The sequence below is a fragment of the Cupressus sempervirens genome, chromosome 2, assembly GCF_028749045.1.
Source record: "Cupressus sempervirens isolate cs-2001-9-10 chromosome 2, ASM2874904v1, whole genome shotgun sequence".
In the NCBI taxonomy this organism is placed as follows: Eukaryota; Viridiplantae; Streptophyta; class Pinopsida; order Cupressales; family Cupressaceae; genus Cupressus; species Cupressus sempervirens.
The window spans coordinates 159,017,406-159,042,393 of record NC_143119.1 but is presented as its reverse complement, the minus strand read 5'-3'; the positions used below and the strand labels follow the sequence as shown (position 1 = coordinate 159,042,393).

Below are 24,988 nucleotides of genomic sequence, written 5' to 3'. Positions count from 1 at the left end.
ATTACAAACACAACCAATGTGGGATAAAAGGTAAATACAACTACCTTTAAATAAATATTAAATTTCCACCCAAATACAACTAAGCACCCAACAAATATTAAATGCATGATTTATCCAAAACCTTCTAGAATTTCCACCTAGACACCTCGATTAATGGTATGACAACTATTTTCCTATTTTTCTATTTACGCCACCTACGCACCTTGAAAATAGAAATTCCTCTTTTCCCTTTTTTCCTATTTTTTATTTTTAATTATTTTTCTTCCTATTTTCGTCACTTTCTCTCTCCTCCAGATTTTTTTTTTTTTTCGCAATAATTTTTCCATGCAAGATGCTCCTGCATCATTAAGGAACACCTTTCAACTCAAGAGCATCACACTAGACCCCACATGCTTCTCTTCATTAGGTTTTCCAAAAGGGTCCATTTAAAATTTCTTATCCTGCTTAGTGATTACATAGCTATTCTTTTTCCCATCATGAATAACCTTTACATCATATTTCCATGGACATCCTAATAGGAGGTGATAAGCATCCATAGGAATTATATCACATAGTAATTTGTATTTATATTCCCTTATTTCAAACTCCACCAAAATTTGTTCATCCATCACTATCTACTATCCCTTTCTTAACCATGACACCTAGTATGGTTTTCTGTGAGGTATCCTCCTAAGTTTTAGTTTGTCCATCATCTCTTCTGATACCATTTTCTCTATGGAACCAGAGTCCACTATCACCCTATCAATCTTCCCATGTGACCTATAAGTAGTGTTAAAAAATCTCTTCCTTTGAGGTGGCTCTACAACATTAGGAACCTTCAATAATGTCCTCCTCAACATAAGATTTTCTCCATCCAATTATGGCCCTACCTTGGAGATTGGTGAAGTGATACTTTGGGCATCTTCTATTACAGAAGTAATTGGTAAAATACTTTCTTGTTATTTACAGAGACTGAAAGGTCATTATATACAAAAGAATAAAATGATGTTTCCTTAGGAAACATCGTAAAGAATAGAAACATTCTATTCTAATAAAGAAAGCTAAAAAAGTGAAAGCTAACTTAAAGCTAACTAGATATTTACAATAGATTACCATTAACTAATAATAGACAATTATCTATTATCGTAATACCCTCCCTTAATGGTTAATCTATTTAGAACACTAAGCTGTCCTCTAAATTTAACAAACTTATTAGGACCAAGAGGCTTGGTGAGAATGTCTATAGCTTGATCTGTGGTAGGAACATACTAAAAATCTATCATCCCGTCTTCAACAAGTTTTCATATGTAATGACAATGAAAATCCACATGCTTGGTTCATTCATGGAAGACTAGATTTTGTGCTAGCTTCATAATGCCTTCATTATCAACAAACATAGTAGTTGGTCCTATTGGTGACATCTTCATATCTCCAAGCATCCAACAAAACCAAAAAACTTCACATCCTACCTTAACAGTCCCTCTATATTTGGCCTCTATAGAGGAGAGAGAAACTACCTATTGCTTCTTACTGGTCCATGTGATTGCACCATATCTGAAATTGAACACATATCTAGAAGTTGACTTCCTATCATCAATAGAGCCTGCCCAATCTGAATCTGTGAACCCACTAAGTTTACAATTAGAACTTTGAGAGTATAGAAATCCATAATCTAAAGTGCCCTTCACATAATGAAGCACATGCTTTGCTGCCATCCAATGATCATCCTTAGGAGCTATCATAAAGCATGAAATATAAAGCCTAGTAGTAGAGCAGTAGATGAGGTTGCTTGCTAGTTGCTTGTATGTAGTTTCATCAATGGAAGGAGAATCAGACCTTGCAGATAACTTGAGACCTTTCTCCATAGGTGTAGATGTAGGCTTGCAATTCTAAATACAAAAATTGTCTAACAAGGCCCTGGCATATTTGGACTAAGAGATGAATATACCAGAAGACTGTTGCCAAACTTTAACACCTAGGGAATAATGCATGGGTGGAAGCTTAGTCATATCAAAAGACTGACATCAATTCTATTTGATCCCCTCAATCAAAGATGTCAAACTACTAGTGATAATAAGATCATCCACATAAATAACTAGAAGGATGATGTCACTGTTAGTAGTCTTGACGTACAAATTTGAGTATGAAGAACTTCTCTTGAAGCCTTGATGACTGAGGTACTTGTAAATTTTTATGTCCCATGCTTGAAGGGTTTGCTTCAAGCCATAGAGAGATTTTACCAATCTGAGAACCTGATGGTCTTTACTAGTAACCTTGACACTAGGAGACTATAACATGTAGACCTATTCATGGAGATCACCATTTAGGAAAGCACTCTTGATGTCCATTTGACGGACCTTCTAGCAAAACTATGCTATCATGGTTATGACTCTTTTGATGGTGCTCATCTTTGTAGTAGGAGCAAAGGTCTCCTCATAATCAATGCCCTGATTTTCAGAAAAGCCCTTCACCACTAAATGAGCTTTGTACTTGTCCAAAGTACCATCTGATTTGTATTTGATTTTTAGACCCATTTGTAGCTAGTGGATTTCTGCCCTGGTGGAAGATCATAAAGGACATATTTAGTAGGCTCTGGTGTTCAGATTGGATGGCCTATTCCCACTCTAGAATTCCTTTAATTTTGGAGTATGTTTGAGGTTCAAACACACTGTGAATGTTGGCCATAAGAGTAGAGTTAATAGAATCTGTAGTTTTACTTTTTTCAGCAGTTCTCCAATCAATGAGCTCATTATCATGAAGATCAACAAGTGTCTAAGATCACCACTTAGGCTAGATAATAACCAACATGAGTATCAGGAGATGCTTGATCAATAGGTTTCTCATTAGAAGAATCTAGATCAAACTCTGGTGAAGCATCTACAAAACAAGGTGATCTTGCAGGAGAAGCTGAAGGTGTCTATATAGGTATCACTAGTATAACTGGAGATGTAGGAGCTACTAGAACCTTCCCATTAGGTGTATCTAATAGAATCTCAACTCCCAAATCATGAGACTTCACAGGTTGGTCTGCTAGATCAAGAACAAGAGAAATAGGCATAATAGGTCCTCACTGCTCATTAAAGACTACATCTCGACTATAGATGAGATGAGATGTCTCAAAATTGATCAGGCAATAGGCTTTGTGAAGACTACTGTATCCAAAAAGCATGACTTTCTAAGTCTCTGCATCCAACTTGGTGCATGACACATTAGGGATCCAAAAAAAAGAAAGGGAGCCAAAAACCTTTAGGTGACTAATTCTAGGCTTGCAACCTGACTAGGTCTCTTCTAGAGTTTTACCTTTGACCGCTAATGTGGGTGACCAATTCAACAAATAAACTGTAGTGTTAACTACTTCTGCCCAAAAATTCTTCAGAACATGTTTATGTTCGAGCATGGATCAAGCCATCTTAGTGATTGTCATGTTCCAATGTTCAACTACACTATTCTCTTATGGCATGTGGGGTGTGGTCAACTAGTGTTTGATGCCATGTGTATCCAAGAAGTCAAAAAAAAAATTAGAACAAAATCCCCCCATTGTCTAATCTAAGAGTAATAATTGATTTCCCAAACTCTTTTTCAACTAAAGGTTTAAACTTCTAAAATATAGGAAATGCATCTGATTTGTTTTTAAGTAAATACACGTACATTTTTTTTATTGAAACCATTAACACACAACAGAGAATACTTGGACCCAAGAATAGAAGGAGTGGTCATAGGGCCATAGATATCAGCATGTACAAGTTGAAGTACTTGAGAAGCTCGTCATGAATCGCCACTGGTGAAAGGTGTGCGATGTTGCTTCCCAACTTGGCATGCATCACAAACTACAAGCTGTTGAGTTTGAAACTTTGGTAATCCAAGGACAAGCTCATCCCAAGAAAGTTGTGAGAGATAATGCACATTTAAGTGCTCATATCACTGATGCCAAAGTGTGCTGATAGAAGACTTCTAAGCAGCCATAACTAAGTCACAAGAATCACAAGAATCAGTAAGTCTAAAAAAATTGTGATCCTCAAGACCCATTGCAATAGTAGACTGAGTCACCCGATCAGTGATGGTGCAATGATTTGAATTGAAGGTGACATCCAAGTATGGAGAATGTCTAAAAAATTGACTGACTGAGAGTAGATTTTGTTCCATCCTTGGAACATTGTACACATCAAGGAATATGAGATTCCTCCCAACAGACTGAATTTGAATGTTGCCTTTGCTGACAACCGTGTACTCTTCTCTGCCACCAAAAATAAAAGAGTCTGAATAAGGCTGGTAGTCAGTAAACTAGTCTCTGTGGTGAGTGAAATGATGAGAGGCACTTGAATCAATGTACTAGGCAGATGACTTGACATGATCTGTAGGTCTTTTAGCCATAATGGTGTAAAAGGTAGATTATGCCTGCTCAATGTGCTCTACACTGTTTGCTTTGGGTTACAAACCTAATTTCTTAGACTTTGTAGCTAAGCATTTTTGACATTAAACCTTCATGTGTCCAAACTTGTGGCAGTAGTTTCATTAAATGATCTTCTTTCAGGAACCATCTGATGCTGGAGTAGAAAACTTCTACTGAGATGGCTGTTGAAACTTGACTTTATCCTTCTAAAAGGATTTTGTAGTAAAGGCTTTATCTATAGAGGTGGAGGTGGAGCTACTATCAAACTATTGTTTCCACCAATCTTGAAAAGTAAAAGTGTGCAGAGATTAGTGAACTTCAAATCAATACCGGAAGATGTGGTGTTGAGAGTCTCGATAAAATGCCCATAAGACTTTGGCAAACTTTGAAGAGTGATAATCATAATATCTTCTTCCTCCATCTTGCTAACAATGGTAAGTAACTGATCACAAATTTTTTGAATATGATTCAGGTGTGCTTGGAGTGAGGTACACTCATCCATGAGAATAGAAAACATAGTTTTTTTTAGAAAGAAGGCTCTTCTTTTGTCAGAAGTCTCATGAAGACCTTTGATATGTGTCTAGATCTCAATAGCTGTCTTGTCGGATAGAATATGAGAAAGATGATCATCAACCATAGATAATTTGAGAAGCATTATTGCCTCTCAATTATTCAGATCACATGTATCTTGATTAGGAGCAGTGAAAGTTAGACATTTTGTAACACCCAAAAAAAGTTTATCGGTGTTCTGATATTCAAAAATTGTGATGATTCGCTACTTCCAAGTGCCATAATTTTGACCATTAAATTTGGAGTTTTGCTTGAGCAGATTGTTTGTTAGAGATGCCATGGCACATTCTTCAATGAAAAAAGATGAATCTATGAAGGCACATTCTCTAAGGCAAAAAATGGAAGACCCAAAAAATTTAGAGAGTGACCTAGAATAGAGCTCAAAAAACTTAGAAGGAATATGTTATCATTTTTTGGATCCCCTAGCTTGAAAATTGAGGCACAAAAATCAAGGCACCCATAAAAATTGGATGACAACCTAGTTGAGCTCTTGAAAAACCCACCAAAAATTTGAAATCAAAATAAAATTTCAAGCCCAAAAATTAGGGTTTAAGAAAAAACCCTAATTAGTAGTAATGGAGGTAAAAAAATGGTAGAAAAAAATGTTTGCAAGTAGAAAATAACCAATTTCTTCTATTAATATTGGTTCCCTACCAAAATGTCATAGATTATGAAGAAATAGACACCAAAAAATGGAGTTTCAGGCACTTTTTTAGAAAAATGAAAGAAAAATGTGGCTGTTAAAAAGTCTTAAAAAATGTAGGAGTTTGCTTCAGATCACAACCATGGAAAAATGACAACCTTTATTGTGTATAGGTGTGATTTGTTCTTTGAAAACAAAACTAGAAAAACCCTAGTTCGAAGCAAATATTCATGACAAATAATTTCAAAAATAGCTTCTCTTAATTTTGGAAAGGAAATTATTATTTTTGAAAAAATTTAAAACCCTTACTCTGATAGCATCATATGAAAGTAATTGGTAAAGTACGTGCTTGTTATTAACAGAGACCAAAAGGTCATTATATACAAAAGAATAAAATGATGTTTCCTAAGGAAATGATCGTAAAGAATATAAACCTTCTATTCTAATAGATAAAGCTAAAAAAGTGATAGCTAACCTAAAGCTAACTAGATATTTACAATATATTACCATTAATTAATAATAGACAATTATCTATTATGATAATATCTTATTCCTACACTAGTTGGGTTCTTCTCTCTCCCATGGATGAGGTGGAACCCTTTTCAAGATACCTACCCATGGTGTGGTCCACTTGGTTTCAATTGTAGCAACTACTAGTGGAGACTAAATTGGCTCTACCTTGGGATTGAAACCTACCTTGAGGAGGCCATCTTCCTCTGTGTCCTCCCCTCTCAAATGTGCATTTATTTTAATTTCCTCCATTGTTATCTATAGACTGAGCTTCTTCTACCCTACTTGGGCCTTGTCCTCTTCCAAATTTACTCTTGCCTTTGAATCCTCTATTGCCTCTTCCTCTTTGTTGGGAATCATGTCTCCTTCTAGCCTTCTTCTTTTCTCTCAAGGCTAATTGAAAGCACTTGTGCATACTCTTAGGGGCCATCATACTGATCTCATCTTGGATTCCTTGTCTCAACCCATTGAGATACCTTGCTACTCTTTCTACTTCCTCCTCATGTCTCCTTTCCCTTAGAATTAATCTATTGAATTCCTCAGTATGGGCACTCATTTTCAGTTCCCTTTGCCTTAGGTTCTATAACTTTTGATATATCTATATCTCATAATTAGTGGGTAGGAATTGTGCCCTTAAGCTGATTTTAATCCTATCCCAAGAAACTATCTTCTTCTTCCCTATTGTTACCATGACATCTAGCATCATATTCCACCAAAACAATGTTGATCCCTTAAGCCTAGCCTTGGCATAATTGAATCTCTTCTCCTCTTGCACTAATTTATAATCAAACTATTTACCTATGGCCTCTAACCAGTCTAACAACTCTTCCCCATTCAAGTTGCCACTATAGTAAGGAATATGTTCCTTACTATCCTTATTGATAGACTTGAAGGCATCCAAGAGAACCTTCTGCTCCTTTTCCATCTCCACTCCTTTTCCCATGTCATATGTCCCTCATGTCTGACTTTCATTTTCTTCCTCACTCTCATCTCCCCATTTAGTTACTCTATTTTTACTTTTTGCTTCTTCTAGATTGGCCTGTGCCAATAAGTCCTTGACCAAATCCACTATTGCACCCTTTCTCAGTTCCTTGGGTGGCATACTATCAACCTCTTGGCTCTCCTCCTTATCAGAAACACACCAAACTAAATGTAGTTCAAGCTCTGATACCACTCTAATGCAGAGGGTCTAGGGCTCTAGTGTTCATCTTCCCCTAATTAGACTTTTGTATGTTGAACCATCCAGTGGTTCCCTCCTTCTAGGTTTCCTCCACCAACCTTGGCTTCCAAGACTTTCCACTCAACTTACCTCCTAGGTATAGTTGGATTAGTGTTAGGACTTAACCTTCTTGTTTAGGAACTAGTCCTATTAGTCCTCATCTACCTTGTTCCTTCCCTTAGAACTCCAAACCCCTGCTTAGGATATTTTTGTCACTATTATTGGGCCCTTCCTAATGTTGAATATATCCTCCACATCCTTCCTAGTCCTTTCAAACACTTCTAGTTGCATTAACAAGCTCTTAACTATTAGTATCCATAAATAAGGCTAATTAGGCCTAATTGTATTAGGTCTAGTCTCATTATTTTGGTCAATTTCTCCAAATTAGCCCACACAACCCTATGTAATAAATTATGATTATGAAAGCTATCACCTAGCACTTTAGAAATACCAAACTATAGAGCCCCAAGTCACCCACAACCCTATTTTCAAGCCCTAGTTTTTAGGCTATCTTTTAGGCCTTTGGACCAATTTCCACAAAATGTCTCCTAGAAGTCTTCAAACTTCAAACCAACCCTTCCAACCACTTGCTCCTTCAAGAGAAAACCCTAGGGCTTCTAACTATACCATTAGGTTGGCCATGTTAGATCATGGGTGTGCTCTGCAAACACATCTTCCTGCTAGCCTGGTTCACCTACTCTAAGCATTCAACCTAGGGCATTACTCCACAGCTAGAAGATTAATTACAAAAAAAGAGGAAAAACATAAAATATTTACAAGGTATAACCTATCACCCTATAAGTTTTCATGCATTTTCAACTATGGATGATCAGATTAGAGCCATTTTTGTTTTAGCAACCTTGTGTAAGAAGATGATAGTCCAATCACCAAGAAACCCCTATAAATTTCCAACCTTATAACTTGAAATCAAACTTGAGTATGAAAAAGAAAGATAAGGCACAAATCTAAGGAAAAACTCAAAAAAAATTTGTACAGTCTTCTCCTACATGTGGTTTGCAACTAAAATTCATTCTAACCTTAAAAAAAATTCATCCAATGCTCAAATAGATGATCATGGGTGGTTAAAACTTCCCAATCCTTCATTTGCAGCTTTCTTGCACAGATTGCAAAAGTTTCTCAAGCAACTTTTGAGCAATTTTACAACTTTTGAGCAACTTTTCTATTTTGCATGTTTTAAGCTATTGGGTGTCTCTAGACATATCCTAGGACCTTAGTTAGGACCCTATAAGGGAACTTTTGACCCATTTGACAATATTTGACAACTTGTGGACCTTATGATCAATTTTTGCTTTGTACAAACAAACAAGGACAATTTTAAATCCAAGGACCATTGGATCCCAGTAGACTCACACAAGACACTTAATTAACACCCTAAAAACTTCACAAAACCAAAAAGGAAGGTGGGTCTACACCACTAAAAAATAAATATCATGAAGTTGAGCAAGATAGCATTCAGATATGGAAAGAAGTATTTGGGTTTCTTACTCTATATGTGGATGTTAGGGAAGGCCAAGACACAATAGAATTTTAAGATGACTACAAGCAAGAAATGGCCAAGCTGATCAAGGCGATTCAAGAACTAGTCAGTCAATGTGAATAGAAAGATACTATCACAATAGAAGATGACATTGAAACTCCTCCATCAAATCTGAACATACTAACATAAGAGGAAATTCAAAGATTGAAAGATTCAAGAAAAATCTGTACTAACCCAATTTTGTTATAGATTATAGATTATCTAAAGCTTGAAAATAAGAAGACTGATGATATTGATGTGAGATCAGTTATAGAGGATACAAGTGTTGAGAAATTTGGAAAATCTTTAATTGTATTTACACCATTTACTTGTATGCCTATTTTGCAAATAGAGGCAAATTTTGAAAAAAAGGCAAATGCACTGAATCAGTAGAAGAAGAAACAACACATAAAGAGCAAGAGGCTACTCAATCTATTATTCAATTCCCAAGTGCAAAGGCTAAAAAATATTCAACTGTGACACCTATGCAATATGTGATTCCTACACAAGTGTAGCAGCCAAGATCGAGATCAAGTGACAAGGGAAAATAGGTGCAATTATTACTACCAAGTGATACACCATCACGATGTTAAGATGTGACTCACTCAGGTGAGGATGGTGAGTCAGTGCACCTTGATGAGGTAATCACATTACCTATGTATGATTTGAACAATCTCACACTTGAGAAAATGCAAGAGCTCCAAACCTTGTTGAGCTATAAGGAAAAACAAGAAAAAATAAGAAGAGAGTAGAAGTGAAGGCAGGTATTGCATACTATCATAGATATTTTTGTAGATGTATTTGAAATCATAGATTTGAATACTCAATATATAATTTTAGATCAACTAGTATATCTAATTGATAAGATTCAGGTGGATGACATAGAGACCAATGAAAAATTATTATAATGGTTTGAAAGAAGAATGGAACATAAAATGCTAGAGAAAGCCTCATAGGAACTTGTACATAGAAAAGTCGAGCTTTCGACATCAACCACACAATGGAAACACTTTTGCAAACCATTAGTTTATTACATTTGAAATTGTGTGATATTGATTTCTTTATAGTAGATACTACACATTCATTAGAGTTGTTACATGCAGACATAAGAGAAAGTGTAATTGCATTGGGTAAGAATGCAAGTTCAAGCTCATCCTCATATAATGAATTGACATCTAGTCAAGAGAGGTTAGCCATAATCATGGCTAAAGACACAGAGATCAAGAACACATTGATGTTGATTCAACTTTAGAAACTCCCACACATAAAGATTATTTAGAAGGAAATATCTATTGCCAAAACCATTTTGAAGAAAGATGCACACTTTTCACATATATTAGAATTTATTGATCAAGATGTCAAGTTAGAAATTCAGTTTCAAATTTTGGATTGAGTTAAGGAGAGATGGAATAAAGTCTATGCCCATATTGTGACAAGTCATTAACAATTCTTTGATAAGTATCAATTAGCTCCAGTAGCCCCAAGTTCCATTAGTGACAAAAACAAGGGGGATAGAATATGAATAGAATAAGAAAGAGGATATGAGGGAATAAGACAAGGGGAAATAAGAAATGAGAAGATTGAAGATCAGACATCATATATTAGGTTTCACATGTTCAAACTATGGTCTCAAGGGGAGTACTCATTTTTGAAAGAAATGATTATTCATGACAAAGTGTTTTTGACACTAATGTCAAAGAGGACAATTGTTGATCTCTAAGTCTATGTTGTCGATTAGTATCCAAACACTTAGTCATTTACTAGGCAAGATTACACAATCATCACTATGACCGAGTTATCTAGTAAAGGTTTAGCATACAAAGATTATATCGACCAAGATAATAATTTCCAAGTATTTAGTTGAGACTGAGCACATATATGCACTAAGAAATATAGTTGAGGACGAACACATTGAAAAGTTATGATTTTCGAGCAAGTAGGTATAAAAAATTCAAGTGACGACATGAAGAAGTCTACATGATCAAGTGTTAGAACATTCAAGTGCCAAGTAGTTCCATGTTGACATATAAGTTTGCAATGGCACAAACACACATGTAAGCCATTTTGGGAAACTTTTATATGATATTTAATATTTGTAGAGCTAGCTAAGAAGGTGATCACACATCATTTTAGAAGGTCATGATCCCAAGGTATGCAATTCAACCAATCAAAAAATTAGATAGAAACAACAAAAGATGATGAGTTATAAACCACTAATCAAGATCTAGAACCTTCATAGAACATCTATTTAAGGAGGATTCTAACCCTAGAATCAATGAGAGAGAGGAGAGAAGAGTATCCTTATGCGAGTATGAAGGAAAGAATGACTGAGTGTATGCACATGTGAAGAAGAGAAGAGTAAGTTTGAAAGTAGATCAAACAAAGATAAATCAGAGTAGTGAAGGACCGAATGGAGTTATTAGATTAGGAGATCATATTCGATATATATATATATATATATATATATATATATATATATATAAGAGGAGACCCAAGACTAGCTTACAAAGCACATTGAGGGTCAAGTACTGAATCAGTTATTGTTAATTGAGATAGGATAAATTTCTTAATAGAGTGGTTTTAATAGGCTTATCTAAACCCCTAACAAATTCTTTACTTCAATGTGAGTGTACAATCCTTTAACAAGGTGGGACCTAATAGTCTCTAAAGATTTTAATAGGGCATACCCCTCACAAGGTAGATCATATCTTATGATCAAATATTGTAATCCTAATATAGGTTAGCTTTATTGTTGAAATAGTGAAGATTTATGGGTTTCATCCCCACCCAAGTTTTACCTTCACATTGGAGTGTTTCTTGGTTACCAAATCATTGTGTTATGTGTTGAAATATTTCATGGATGTGATTCATTTTATTTATATTTCAAAATTATAGTTTTAATGGTAAATCTATTATGAGAGAAAAATTAGGTGTGAATTCATTGAATTGGTCTTGAAGTCAAAAGTATAAGATCTTGATTCAGCCCCCTCTCAGTATCTTGTTTCCCATTCACCCATTCCAACAAACTCTACCTCAAATCCCAATTTTAAGCATAATACTATTTATCAAGTATAAATCCCAAGCCTAGCCATTATTTTATATAAAAATTTCTAAAATGTGTGACATTGAAATGACTCTAAATAACATTAAATAATTTATTTAAATGGATGTAGAAAAAATATATGAAAAATTAATTATGATGTACATGCACAAAACACTAAATGTGATTTGAAATAAAATTCTAGTTATAAACAAAATCTTTAGCATAATTATTATTGTATCGTTATCATAATAATAATCTCAATCCTAACCATTTCATAACCCAATTAATAATTCTAATTTATATCCCTATCCTAACTTTAACTTTGATTTAAACCCTAAATATACCATAATCAAAACAAGAATTTTTGACCATAACAATAAATCCAACACTAACATTAAACCTTGACATTGAATCTTAATTCTAACTATACACCTAATTAACATCCTCAACCTTGAATCTAAGTGAAAGCATAAAACCTAACCCTACCTAAAATAATACATGTTAAATGCTAACGCTAGTCCTAATTATATTAATTTAATAAAAGTAAACATTCACCTTAATATTAATCCTAATTCTTTACTAAATCATAAAATCAAACGAAATTCTAACCATAACACGTATATTAACCTTAATCCTAATCTTAACCCTAACCCAACACAAACCATAACCTTGACTGAATTTAGGTCTTTATCTAAGTTAACCAAATCATAATTTGAATCCAAGCCTTCATAATAAATACAACCTTTCCCTTAGAAATGAATTTCAAAACTATGTTCCTAATCCAAATAGGATTTAATGATTATACTATAAACCTTAATCCTAACCCTAGCTATAACTCTAGTCATAAACATGACCATAAACCTAACTTCAACACTAAATACTATTCTTAGTTATAATAGTAAAATATAGAATATCTATTAGATAGTTATAATATCAAATAATTATATGTAATGGAAATTCTCTTACAAAATCTAGTAGCTATGATGTGCTAATGAATATATTGAAAGTATATTTTTTATTTTATTTCATAGAAATAATTTCTAGTTCTATATATTATATCCATAAAATTTTCAACATATTTGAATAAAAGGAAAGTCATGAACTAATTGGTTATTTTTATTTACTTATCAGAAGAGTAGTAGAAACAATATTTTATGAATCATTATCTCATCTTAATTTTTCAAGCTCCAATAATAAATGAATAAAAGATTGATATCTTTCATAAAAGAAAATTATGGTGTGAATTTTTTGTGCTTTCTTAGGACTTATGGTGAATATGACACTATATTTTTTTAATCTTGTGGAAATGGTTTCTATTATATTAATTAAATTTCTAGTGTTTTCAAGAGATTCAAATCTTAAAAAACTATAAACAACTAACATTGAGTAGAAAAAAATCATCCAATAATTCTATTTGAAAGCTCTCTAAATTATTTGATATTTATATTTTATTTCAAAATTGAATTTAACTCATTAATTGATGATAAAAGAATATTAATAATCATTAGATAATAAATACTAATTTTACATAACAATCACCAAAATTAGAAAGATTGTGTTATGCTTTTATTTCTTAATTCATCAATGTAATTAAGAATAAGACAAATTATAAATAAATGTAATCAATTCAACGAACAATAAGTAACCAACTGAAGCGGAAACGAACAGACTCCGAGCTTCTTAACAGTAAATATTTCTGTTAAGTTTGACGTTTTCCGCTAACGTGTTCTATGGTTGAAGACTAGGCCGCCATGGACTTCATCATGGGCCGCCGATTGAACCTAAAATTATTGTAAGTCGAACGGCTGCAGCCAATTTTAACTTGTAGCAAATCACGCAAGGATGATGCGCAATCAATCTCATATACTTTGATAAACTCCTAAAAGGTAACTTTCCGTACTTGGGTTTTCTTGTATCTATAGGCAAGAGAAACCGTGCATATTCTAAATGGCTACCTTTCACGTATAAATTATGAGTAAGGCATGGGAATGGGGGAGATAATAAGAAAAAGATGCACGTCGAGCTAATCATATCTAAATTACTTTGGGTGGTGCCGCGGCCTACATGAGCAAGTACTTCACTCATGTTAAAAATTGCTTCATCCCCACATAGAACAATCATCTGTGAATAATATTAACCATTTAAGCGAGGACACGTAGTCCCTGGAAAGGAGAGTAAATTGCACTGCAATATTGAAGCATATCGATGTTGGCAGCTCTAAAATTATAAAACAATAATGGAGACTAAACTAAATATGGAATATGGACGTACAAGTCACCCCTGTTTGAAGGTTCATCATATATTAAACTGGGTCTCCTTACCAAGCCTTAGCAAGGGGAGCTTATTCTTCAATGTAAAGCCTATGCCGGCGTTTTACACAGCACAAAGTCTAATGGGATATAATAATACGTGTGAATCATGATATCAACAGTTTGGAACACCTTTCTGGATGAGCTGCTGGTTGTTAGAGACTGGAGAATAAAATATTTTTTCTTTCGAATTTCAGATCATATTTCTCGCACCGGAGCAATCTCATTTGAGAGACGCCTTCTCTTCGCGTGTGAGAACATGGCGGAAATGACAACGGTGGCCGTAGGGACATTTATCTCCGGCGGAAACCATCCGGCATAATTCCGTCTTATAACGGGGATGCCGAATCACGGGACGGAGCTCTTCGATACCGTGGGCAAACTGACATCTGTCGGCGTATGGACAGGCGCCCGTGTCCTGCCATTTATTGCACAGCTCCGTCTTCCACATTCCCTGGTTGTACGCTTCGTACTCCGCGTCGTTACCTTCAGGAGGCAGCTGAAATAAATTATGTTAGAATGTTGTGCGGTTTGCGGAAACGAAAAGCCAACGAGCGGCAAATTTTGAACAAATGATATATGATAAAAGAATTATTCATCTTACAGAAAGCGGAACGATATCTGGAGACGTTGTTGCAGCGAGGCGAAGCCGATGAGGCTGGCTTGGAGAATTGGAAGGCACTGGCTTAGACTTTTTGGATCCCTCTTTTCCTGCTAGAAATCCAGGGGATCGAATAGAAATGCTCTTTGGCAATGCCGGACGCCGGGCAATTGGCTTGTCGCTGGCCGCTCTATCCACATTGCCTGAAACGCTTCCTGATTTGAAATTATGCCCAAATTTATTGTTGAACTCAATGCCGAGGACGCTCGTTGGGCTAATTTCAGATACAATGTCTGTTCTGGCATTTCTCTTGGAAATATTGATAAATCTGTTCTTTGCCTGCTGTGCGTCACCATTTTCCTCTATTCCATTCGAGTGATGTGCAGGGAAGTGATTGCTTTGCACGGATGAGGAGGATTCACTAACTTTGCAGGGAGTAGAATTCAGCAAGGTGTTGTTATACATACTTGACAATTCGTTATACATACTTGATAATGACTGTGGCTGGGGAATAACGGAATAAGTGGCAGGATCGACTGGTGTAGACAAGCTTTGTATGGGATAGTTAGGGATTGACATACCGACTATTTTAACAAACTCCATATTGGAAGCTTGCAGTTGAAGGTTTTGTTTTATCAGAGAATCAATGTCCGCCTCCGCCTGATGTAGACGGATAATGGAATCGTTGTATATCTCTGAGAGCTTGTGATATTGTAGGGTTAGACGGACAAACTGGTGTTCCAGAGATTCAGGGGATTGTTGGCCGGATTCGAAAAGTTGATCTTTAATGCCCCCGTGAGTCGGCGAAAAGCTTCGCAGAAAATTGTCATGGAACGATCTTCTAAATGGAGTGTTGATGCTGGCATAGTCATCTTCAGGCCAAGAAGATCTAGTTGAGATGCACTCTTTTGAAGTTGTGCTGTCATCGGATACATTTCCAGAAGAAGCGTTCTCGGCATGGATTGTGCAATTGACAACTTCAGAGCCAGCCCAGAGCTCGTCTGAAAGACGGCCTTTGCTTCCAAAGATGCGATGCTTCTCTCGGCATTGTCCTCCAGAGAAATTTTCTTGATCCATGCCCTCTAGTTCGGTCTTCACCTGAAAGCTTTTCCTAGGGTGCTCAATAAAGCTGCGAAGGCCTCAAAATTTATTGCTGTTTATTAGATAGGGAGTTACTCGAATTAATTATATAATACAAAATAAAGAAAATGCAGGCAACAATTCAGCTTTCTCAGTATACTAGGAAACTGTATATAAACAAACTTCAACGACAAAATATTCTAAATATTAGCATAATGAACTTTTGCGGAAACGAGATTTCAGAAACTTCAGTACGACCTACTACGCAGGCATTTGCAAGCAGGAGGAGCTTCATTCAAATTTCTCAGCTTTCTATTTAGGGAATGAACAAGACAAAGATTCGGAATCTCTTAATTATTTATGATTATAAATGTAGCTTTGAAGAAACAATTGACATAAGCAAATGACTATGGCAGACACCGACATTTGAGAAAACTATCATAAATCGGAATCAGCTCATCAGTACAGGTTCAACGGCCCTTAAGCTCTTAATTATTTATGATCCTAAATGTATCCACGAAGAAAACGTTCAATAGCCAAACGACTATGGCGGACACTGACATTTGAGAAACCAGCCATAAAAACCGTAATCTACAGCCCTTGATATACCATGGAAGAAAGATATCGGAATAAAATCTGTCGGACAGCTTACGAAGAATCAGTGAAATGAAAAAGTAGTTTTAAATGCTTTACGAATAGTATCTCCTGCGAAAACGTTTCAGAAAATTATAAACTCATGAAATATCAGTGAATATATGCAAATAAATGAAGCCGAATCATAGTAAAATTACCAGTAAAAATGAAACAAACATGAATAAGGAAACTTTTCAAATTATCGCCCAGGGTTTAAAATACTGATAATTTAAACCAAAATGCTGAAGCGGAATCTAAAGCAATAGCGAGAAAAGCTTCACACAATCAAATTGCTGAAAAGTTCGACTAAATTAGTCGATAAAGCATGAAATTTCTTAAAAGAATCGACCGATTGAACTTCTTCAAATCCAAAACCACATCCACTCAAATGAAGAATAAATATTTGCAAGGAAATAAAAAAGATTTAAATTCATACCTAAAAGTAGATTTCAGCCTAAGCGAGACTGAAATTCAGTAAAATAACCTCGCGCAACAAGTTATTTCACCTGAAGATCAAGAGTAGATTTCAGCCAAAGCGTGACTGAAATTCTCTAAAATAACCTCGCGCAACCAGATATTTCACCTGAAGATCAGTAAACCAGAAGCGATTTATTCCATCTCGAATGCAATTACAGAGAACAACCCTGAAACATCAATTCAAAATAAATATTTCATAAATTTCCAAAGCAAAGCCACTGAAACAACATAATAAGGCTTCAGAAACATATATTTCCTCGAAATGAAACAGAACGACCTAATACTCTCCTATTACGCCGATCTCAAAACACAAACACCTAAACTCAATAAATTGAACCAAAATATTCAAGAGAAACTCGAAAGCCGTACCTCAAAAAGCCAAATGCGCTAGACAGAGAGGCAGCCAGGCACCGCCATAGCCATTGTGGAAGCTCGGGCGCAGAGAACTAAGAGAAAGCCTGCTCTGCTCCGTGGCAGATCAAATAGAAAACAACTTAGAATCCTTCGGCACTCTCTTCTTTATTAGAGGGAAACAGGGCCAGGTAAACTGAACACCTTAGGCTAATCAATGGACTCTGGCATTCCAACAGCTAACCCCTTCTATTAACCCCAGGTTAACTCCCAATAAATATCTGCGACAATTTGCCGGTAACTTTTAACGGTATACGTTTTCCCGGCCAGACAAAGTTTGTTAAAGAGACAGCTGTCTGCGGTTTATTGGGACGGAACATGTTCCCTTATACCCAACTTTCTCAATCGGGCCGTTACGTGGTTAAGCCAAGAGAATATCCGTGAGATTTGCAAATGCACACGATGTAGATGTAGACTGTAGAGTGAATGAGGTTGTAACTTATTGTTTGCTTGCTTTGTAAGGTGCTTTATGGAGGTTGGTAGTAAGTAATGTAGATGTAGCTCAAGACTATCATGTGTGTGTGTTAGGGCAATTGATTATTCCTATCATTCTTCCACACACTGTCAATGCCAATGCGTACGCTATCAGATACATGCGAATGCCACTCATCACCTTGGGGTATTACGTTCAAATTATGAATCAACGGAATTCTAATCATTATCTATCGCTAGGATGTCACATAAAAAGAAAAACCTCAACCTGTTTACTTTATTGCTTTTTTGGTGTGGCATATTAGTGGGGACTCATGACTAGTTTATAGTTTGACGTATTTATGAGAGGCGCTGAGCTTTTACGCTCAAATAATTAGGGGGCTATGAGTTTCATATCATTCTATAATGGAGTAATCTCCAACCATGTACTTTTAATTAGAAGGTTCTGACATGTATAAGTATAAGTAGCTATAGCATTCTTTTCGAAATTTGGAATTATTAATTAATTAATATAAATGTTGCACTAATTCATGTTCATTAATACAAATCTGTGAAATTATTTAGAAGTATCATTTCCAAGATATTTTTTTTAAAATGAAATTTTAGATATAGATTATATTTTTAAATAGATGTATTTAAGATATCTATTTTATTATATATATTTATATTATAAAACATTTATATTTATGTATTTGTCTATTCATATATATATTTTATTTGTTTGATTTGCATAGTACATTTAAGATTTTGATATATGATGCATTTAATAGTATGAATAATAGAACATTCTTGAATTATTCAAAATTATTAAACAATGATGAGATTTAAATTATTTTAATAATGATTTTCAAAGCAATATAAATGATGATCACATTTATATTAAAATTCTTGAATGTAAAAATTGAAAATGTTTTAAGTGGTGAAAATTTGTTAAGTTATCATTGATAGCTTTATAAAAAATATTCACTTTAATTTTTAATAATTTATATTCAATTACAAATTTAAAAAAGTTGTGAGATGATTATTTAAGGTTTTTAAATTTAAATTTTTATATTTTATGATTATTTTATTCTATACTTGATAATTTTTTACTTTTTCCCTTATGACATTTGTTTCCTTTACCTCTCATAATTATTTTTTAATACTTATTTTCTATTTTAACATTAATAAAATCATTTTTTAATGATAGGAAATAGGCTTAAGCCAATAATTTTAATTGATATTTTAAGTATTTTTACAACAATGTTCAATGTGCGTGTTAAGAGGAAAGAACACAGTGAAGGAAATCTCTAACTATTACCCATAACTTCTAAAAGTTACAATTCCTACTTCAAAAAATGCAGGTTAGTGACAAATGTCACATGTGCTTTTAATTATATTGTTACATGAACAACCATATACTATAGTTATGGCTTTATATATTTAGAGATGAGTGATCCTTAATTGATCAAGATCAAGTATTGTGTGTTTGCAAAATATATTTATTCTTTAGTTACATTCATATTTCACAAGATCTAGACACTAGTCCATATGTTTTGATAAAGATAAATCAATTGAGAACCAATCTCAAACTTGGATGAATCAATTCTTTCTTTTCTAACTCATCTATATCATTCTGCAAGTCTTTTGACTCTATAATGACTATTAAATAACACACAACACCACATCTCTTGTCTTGTCTACCCACAACATTAGTTCTTATCCATATAAAAGGAAACACAACTCGTGATGCTCTTGCCTTCTTGTTAGTTCTAGTTTTAGAGTTTTCATATTTTCATTGTTGAAGGTCCTTCCTTACATGCGACTTTGCAATTTCACTCAAAATCCAAATACCTTCAACTCTTTTAAATTAGTTGGTCCCTCCTCTATTTATTTGTTAATTTTTTAGTTATGTTTTCTTTGCATGCATCATATTGATTTGTGTCGTGCATTTAGTTGATTATTGTTCTGAAAGCTAAGGATCTTGAACTTATGAACCACTGTGAACTATCTGAACCACTTTGCACCAAGTTCAAACTCAAGTGTTGATGGTTTTGGTGAGGTTTAGGTAAGCTTTCAAGATGATCGAAGGTAGGCCCCTATGTCAATATTATGACAAGTATTTTATACATTATGAAACTATTTTGTACTAGGTTCAAATTAGTTCAAAAAGGCCTAATTGGGTTATCAATTATAGTAGCATGATTTGACAACATGGTTAAGAGGGGAAAATTTAAATTGATTATTGTATGCCACCATTAAAAGTTAAGCCTTTGAAAAGGATTTACTTGGTACCATGATGTAAGAAAATGATGAGCTAGCACGAAGGTGGAAATCATTATATGATAAGATTGAAGTGTGGGAAATGACATTTATTAATTGCACTTGTTGTGAGAATGTCAAATCAAAATCCCTTATATCATGCAAATCTTTTCATAATTAAACCTTGAGATATATTTTATTTCATTTTCTAGTTTAGAAATGATATATAATGATGAGAATTGGAAATTCTTTCCTTTAAATGTGAATTACGGAAGTGAAACAAAGGAGTGCAAGTGATTATTCAGGTGCTTGCATACTCAAGGTAAATAATAAAAATTGTTCTTTGTCTATGTTTTTGAATTTTATTTTTGAATAAGTCTAGGAAGGTTATTGTCTATTTGAAAGAAGAGTTATGAGCTCTTGTTAGCATGAATTTTGATGATAATACATTGGGGGAGTATCCTGAGCATTGGAGAATATTGATATGTTGCATTCATGACTGTGTTTGTCATTGATGTCAACATAGCATTATTTTTGTATAGTCTAATAGAGCAGAAGACAAAGATCTTGATGGTATGGACAATGGTTTGATTTTCTAGTGATGTGGTTAAGTACATAGCATTTGAGTCACATACATACAAAAGTTGTACCTAATTTACAGAGAGCAGTTCAAAGATAGAGTATTTGGAAATTAGTTCCTAATGTTTGCATGCTATCTTTTATCTGAGATGGAATGAAGTGATGTGTAGTCAGGAAGTGACAGAGAACTATCAGTTGATGATGTTAGCAAGTGTGCAAGCCCTAGTATCACACATGTGAAGTTTTGTATAGATTGTGATCTGAAAGTGCTATTGCAATTGTAATTAATTAATTATCTTATTTTAATTAATTAATTATCTTATTTTAATTAATTGGGAAAGCCTCAAGGTTGACTCAAGGAATTATTATAAGGATATGGTATAAAGAAAATATATTTTTCTTAATTGTATAAGAAGTATGAGGTGTATTAGAGGTACGGAGTGTGAAAAGGAGCAGAGTACTTGAGGAATGCATGTAAGTGATCCAAGGGATTATTGGATGTGACGTTGATGATCTGGTTACAAGATTAGAAGGAGCAGAGGTTCGGTTGACATGATAGAGAAAGAGGAAGGAACAATATAGCATCAATTCTATTATTCTGCAAGGAATAATAGAGAGATCGTTTGGATACTAGGTTCATTGATCTTATCCTTGAAGCCATTTGGGCAATGGGTCCAACTATCTTCCATAAATCCTAATAGGGTTGGAATCTCCTAACAGGGATTCAAAGTCTCCTAATAGGGACTCATATGTACTAAATGTATTCATAGACTCCTAACAGGGTCCATCCTCTAACAAGGAATATTTCTATTAGTAGATCATCTTGTGGGAGCCATTCTTGTAATGCCTTGCTCGGAGATCCTTGGAACAAGGATAAATATAAGGCAAGATAAATTTTTTATTATAAAAAAGTATGGATGCACACAACATATAACATAGGAGGATCACAAAGATCACAATGGAAGATTAAAAAAACATCCAAATACCAATGGATCTCCAAATGCCACTACTGACCAAAATGACTAACCACAAAAGAACACAAATGATTTCGAATATGAAACATTTCAAAATCAAAATGCAATTCCAAGGGATGCAAGAACACCATAGAGGGTAGTCAAAACACATCCCAAAAACTTCCAATCAAATTGAAAAGTGCTTGCTGTCTACTCGGATAGGTTTATCCAAGACCTAGGTGATACTTTAATACAACACTGTGCGATACTTTCTAGTATTGTATGAGCTTTTTAAAGAAGGTGTGTGATACTTTCAGCGCTTGGGTGACACTTCATAAGCATTGTATGATCTTTATCCAATGGGTATGTGAGACTTCAATGTATCACGCCATAGTTTTCCTATAGGAGTGCTATACTTTCCAGTATTGCATGATTCTTCTTCTTTGGGCATGTGATACTTTAAAGTATTGCCCAATGCTGATGCATGGTCACCCAGGAACAATAAGAAATGCTTGAAGAAAAACCAAGGGAAAAAATGGGAAGTTAGAACCTCCACACTAGGGAGTACTAGATCCATAGTTGAGGCATAGACACTCGAACAATAACCATGAGATGGAAACTACATCTAACCATCTAACATAGTAGTAAAGGGAAAGAACTGAAAGTAACACCACAATGCACTAAAATAACAAGCTAAGTATGTGGTTCCTCCCAACTGCAATAGCATCATGAAGCCTCGAAGGTCTTAGCCATCCCCCATGCATAACATTCCAAACTACCAACTAGATAGTCAGAGTTGTCTTATAATGACATTGCTACTAAAGCATAATAACATCATAAGAACAAGAAATCTAACATGCTAAACCAAAAGTAATAGATGCTCCAACCAAGAAGATAACATCATCTAATCATATGCTAAACATCATAATAAGGGAATGCGTCAATAAAATAACATCATCTAAACATGATATACATGCATTCCAATGAAAACATAAATCACAAGAAAGCATACTCCAGAAATTGAAGTACCAAGTGAAAACATCTAGTAATGGCTGCACTAGGATAATAGACCATCTCTATACACCAGTCCCCAATAGTGGTATAGGTAGCTACACCTCCTAACCACATGAAACCCATAGTTCCAACCTTACTATGTTGATGGAGATAATGATGAAACCACGAACACACTCAAAGAAAATGTCCATGACTAAAACTCATGCCAGACAGTAATGATGACTAAAACCAAGATCAGAGAAAATGCAAAAACTATAGGTCCTAGTTAGACACTCAAAGGGCTACTATGTAGGGGTTGATATCATGGAGAGTCGCTTGGCATTAGAAAGCCCAAGCTTGGTTTGTGCAGATTCAACTCCTCAACGAAAGGCTCTAGCACAAAATATTTTTCATTATCTTAAGTTTTATTACCACCCAGTGTTTTATTTAGTTATCACTTGATTAAAACTTCCTCTGCCAACCTTCTAGGCACAATGATCACCAAGCTGTGAGATAGAAGCCCCCTCCATATGCTACTGTACCTGACCCATGCTCGTCTGATGATGAGTGCCCATAGGCATGTATATTCCCAACCCAACCCCAATGATCATAACTTGAAAGTACCATAGAAGATTGGGCTTTGCAAGTCACCCAAAAAATGCACGCACATGTAGTTGTGTGTGGTGCACCACCATCACAAAGATCATAACACAAGGACTAGATGAGAACACAATGCAAAGGAAACAAACAAAAATAGACTCGGGAGAATGGATGCAGTACACATCCTAATGCAACATAAAAGTGCAACAATGATGTGATTGACATCCTATGGATGATCCAAGTCTATGATCAACAACATGCTGAGAAAACCCAAGAAAATAGGGTGGTACATAAAACAAGGTAAAAACCCAAAAAATGGAAAACTTTTAAATAAAAACCCATTTGGTCTAGGGCACAAAAGCCTCAAAATCCAATAAAATTTGGGTTCAAACACCGTATGCAAAAATGACCAACATCATGGTGTGAAACCCCAAATCCTCATCCCAAAAGCTAGGAGGATGTTCATACCTAACCAACTAGGTAGAACTAGTAAGTGAAAATGGAGGGGAACACTAGTTTTCAACCTCCAAACAAACAACTACCAAAAACATATATAAAAACTGAGCTAAAAAAAGAAAATAGGAGAGTGCTACCTGATAGCAAAAAGGGCTAAAATGTAAAAAATCTAGGTAAAATAAATAACTCATAGATACAATTGAAAATAATGACAAAGCAAGGTCTCCCCAAGCCAGATCCAATGAGTCAGTTCTCGTAAAGATCCCATGCATCTAGTTCTCACAACAAACATAAATGAAATCCTTTATAAAAAGGATTTCAAAAAATGTTCTCAATTTTCCAAATTACAAAAATGAGAAATGAGGAATTAAATTCCCCTTTCAATACTTATTCACTTTTCGAGTGAATAATCAATTAGCCTAAATAGCCAATTAGACTAGCTAGACTTTGAATTGACTCGAACAAAAATAAACTATTCCTAGTAATAGGAATTCATCTATGGAAAAGCTTTTGTAAATTAAAAATCAATTAAATAAAGCCTAAAAACCTTGAAACCAAAACCACATAAGGCCTTAACAACTTCACAACAATGCGAAGCTTAAAATGCATAGACACGCTCACTGCTCTAATCACATAATACAAATAAGTCAGGATTTAATAAATCACTAGAGGGTTTAATTAAACATTTAGAAAGATACATCGACCATACAAGGATGACATTGGTAAAATGAGTAGTTGAATCACTGAGTCCATGTGCCACTAGTAGGGATATAAATCCTGCATAGTAAAATACATGATCAAGTGCAATTGCATAATATCATAGCTGAAGTAACAAATGCATTAAATAACTAATTTAACCATTTACTCAATTATACTAATATAATTGATTTACATCACTCATGTTCACATAAAGCATAATGAAACAAGAATGAACTAAATATCCATAGCATAAAATCAATCACATAATAGAATCAAAGATATGTCCAAATACAAGATAATCAAATATCATCATAGACCTATTGTCATGTCAAAATGGCATCAACATGTAGATATGATAAACTAAACATTATAGTAGTATAGTATCTATGATACTAAAATCAAAGTATAACATCCAACCCTCAAGTCATCTCAAAAGTAACATAACAAGAGTATCAAGTATCTCTCGGATCAAAATATAACAAGGTGCAAACTACAAACATGAAAGGCACCACATCCTCCCCCACTAGCATAGGCTTACTCCTAGAATATGACAAAAAGATAGGGGTAAAATCCTCTCAAACATGTAGCATTCTCCCAAGTTGTAGAGCTCTCTTCACTTAGTTCCCACTAGAC

At 34.6% G+C, this 24,988-nt stretch overlaps 1 protein-coding gene across 4 annotated transcripts; it reads right to left on the bottom strand.

The window, feature by feature from the left end:
• Positions 1-14,013: 14,013 nt before the first annotated feature.
• LOC149571531 (uncharacterized) lies at positions 14,014-17,482 on the bottom strand. Of its 4 annotated transcripts, none has more exons than XM_089813033.1 (4): positions 17,361-17,482; positions 16,951-17,158; positions 14,805-15,940; positions 14,014-14,699 (listed from the first exon to the last, which is right to left on the bottom strand). In XM_089813033.1, the coding sequence occupies exons 3-4, from the start codon at positions 15,876-15,878 to the stop codon at positions 14,424-14,426; spliced, it is 1,350 nt and encodes a 449-aa protein (XP_089669159.1). In that variant the 5' UTR covers positions 15,879-15,940; positions 16,951-17,158; positions 17,361-17,482; the 3' UTR covers positions 14,014-14,423. The 4 variants fall into 4 exon arrangements, with proteins under 4 accessions (XP_089669159.1, XP_089669158.1, XP_089669161.1 ...); XM_089813032.1 differs by having other exon boundaries at positions 14,805-15,930; XM_089813035.1 differs by having other exon boundaries at positions 16,951-17,097.
• Positions 17,483-24,988: the final 7,506 nt, after the last annotated feature.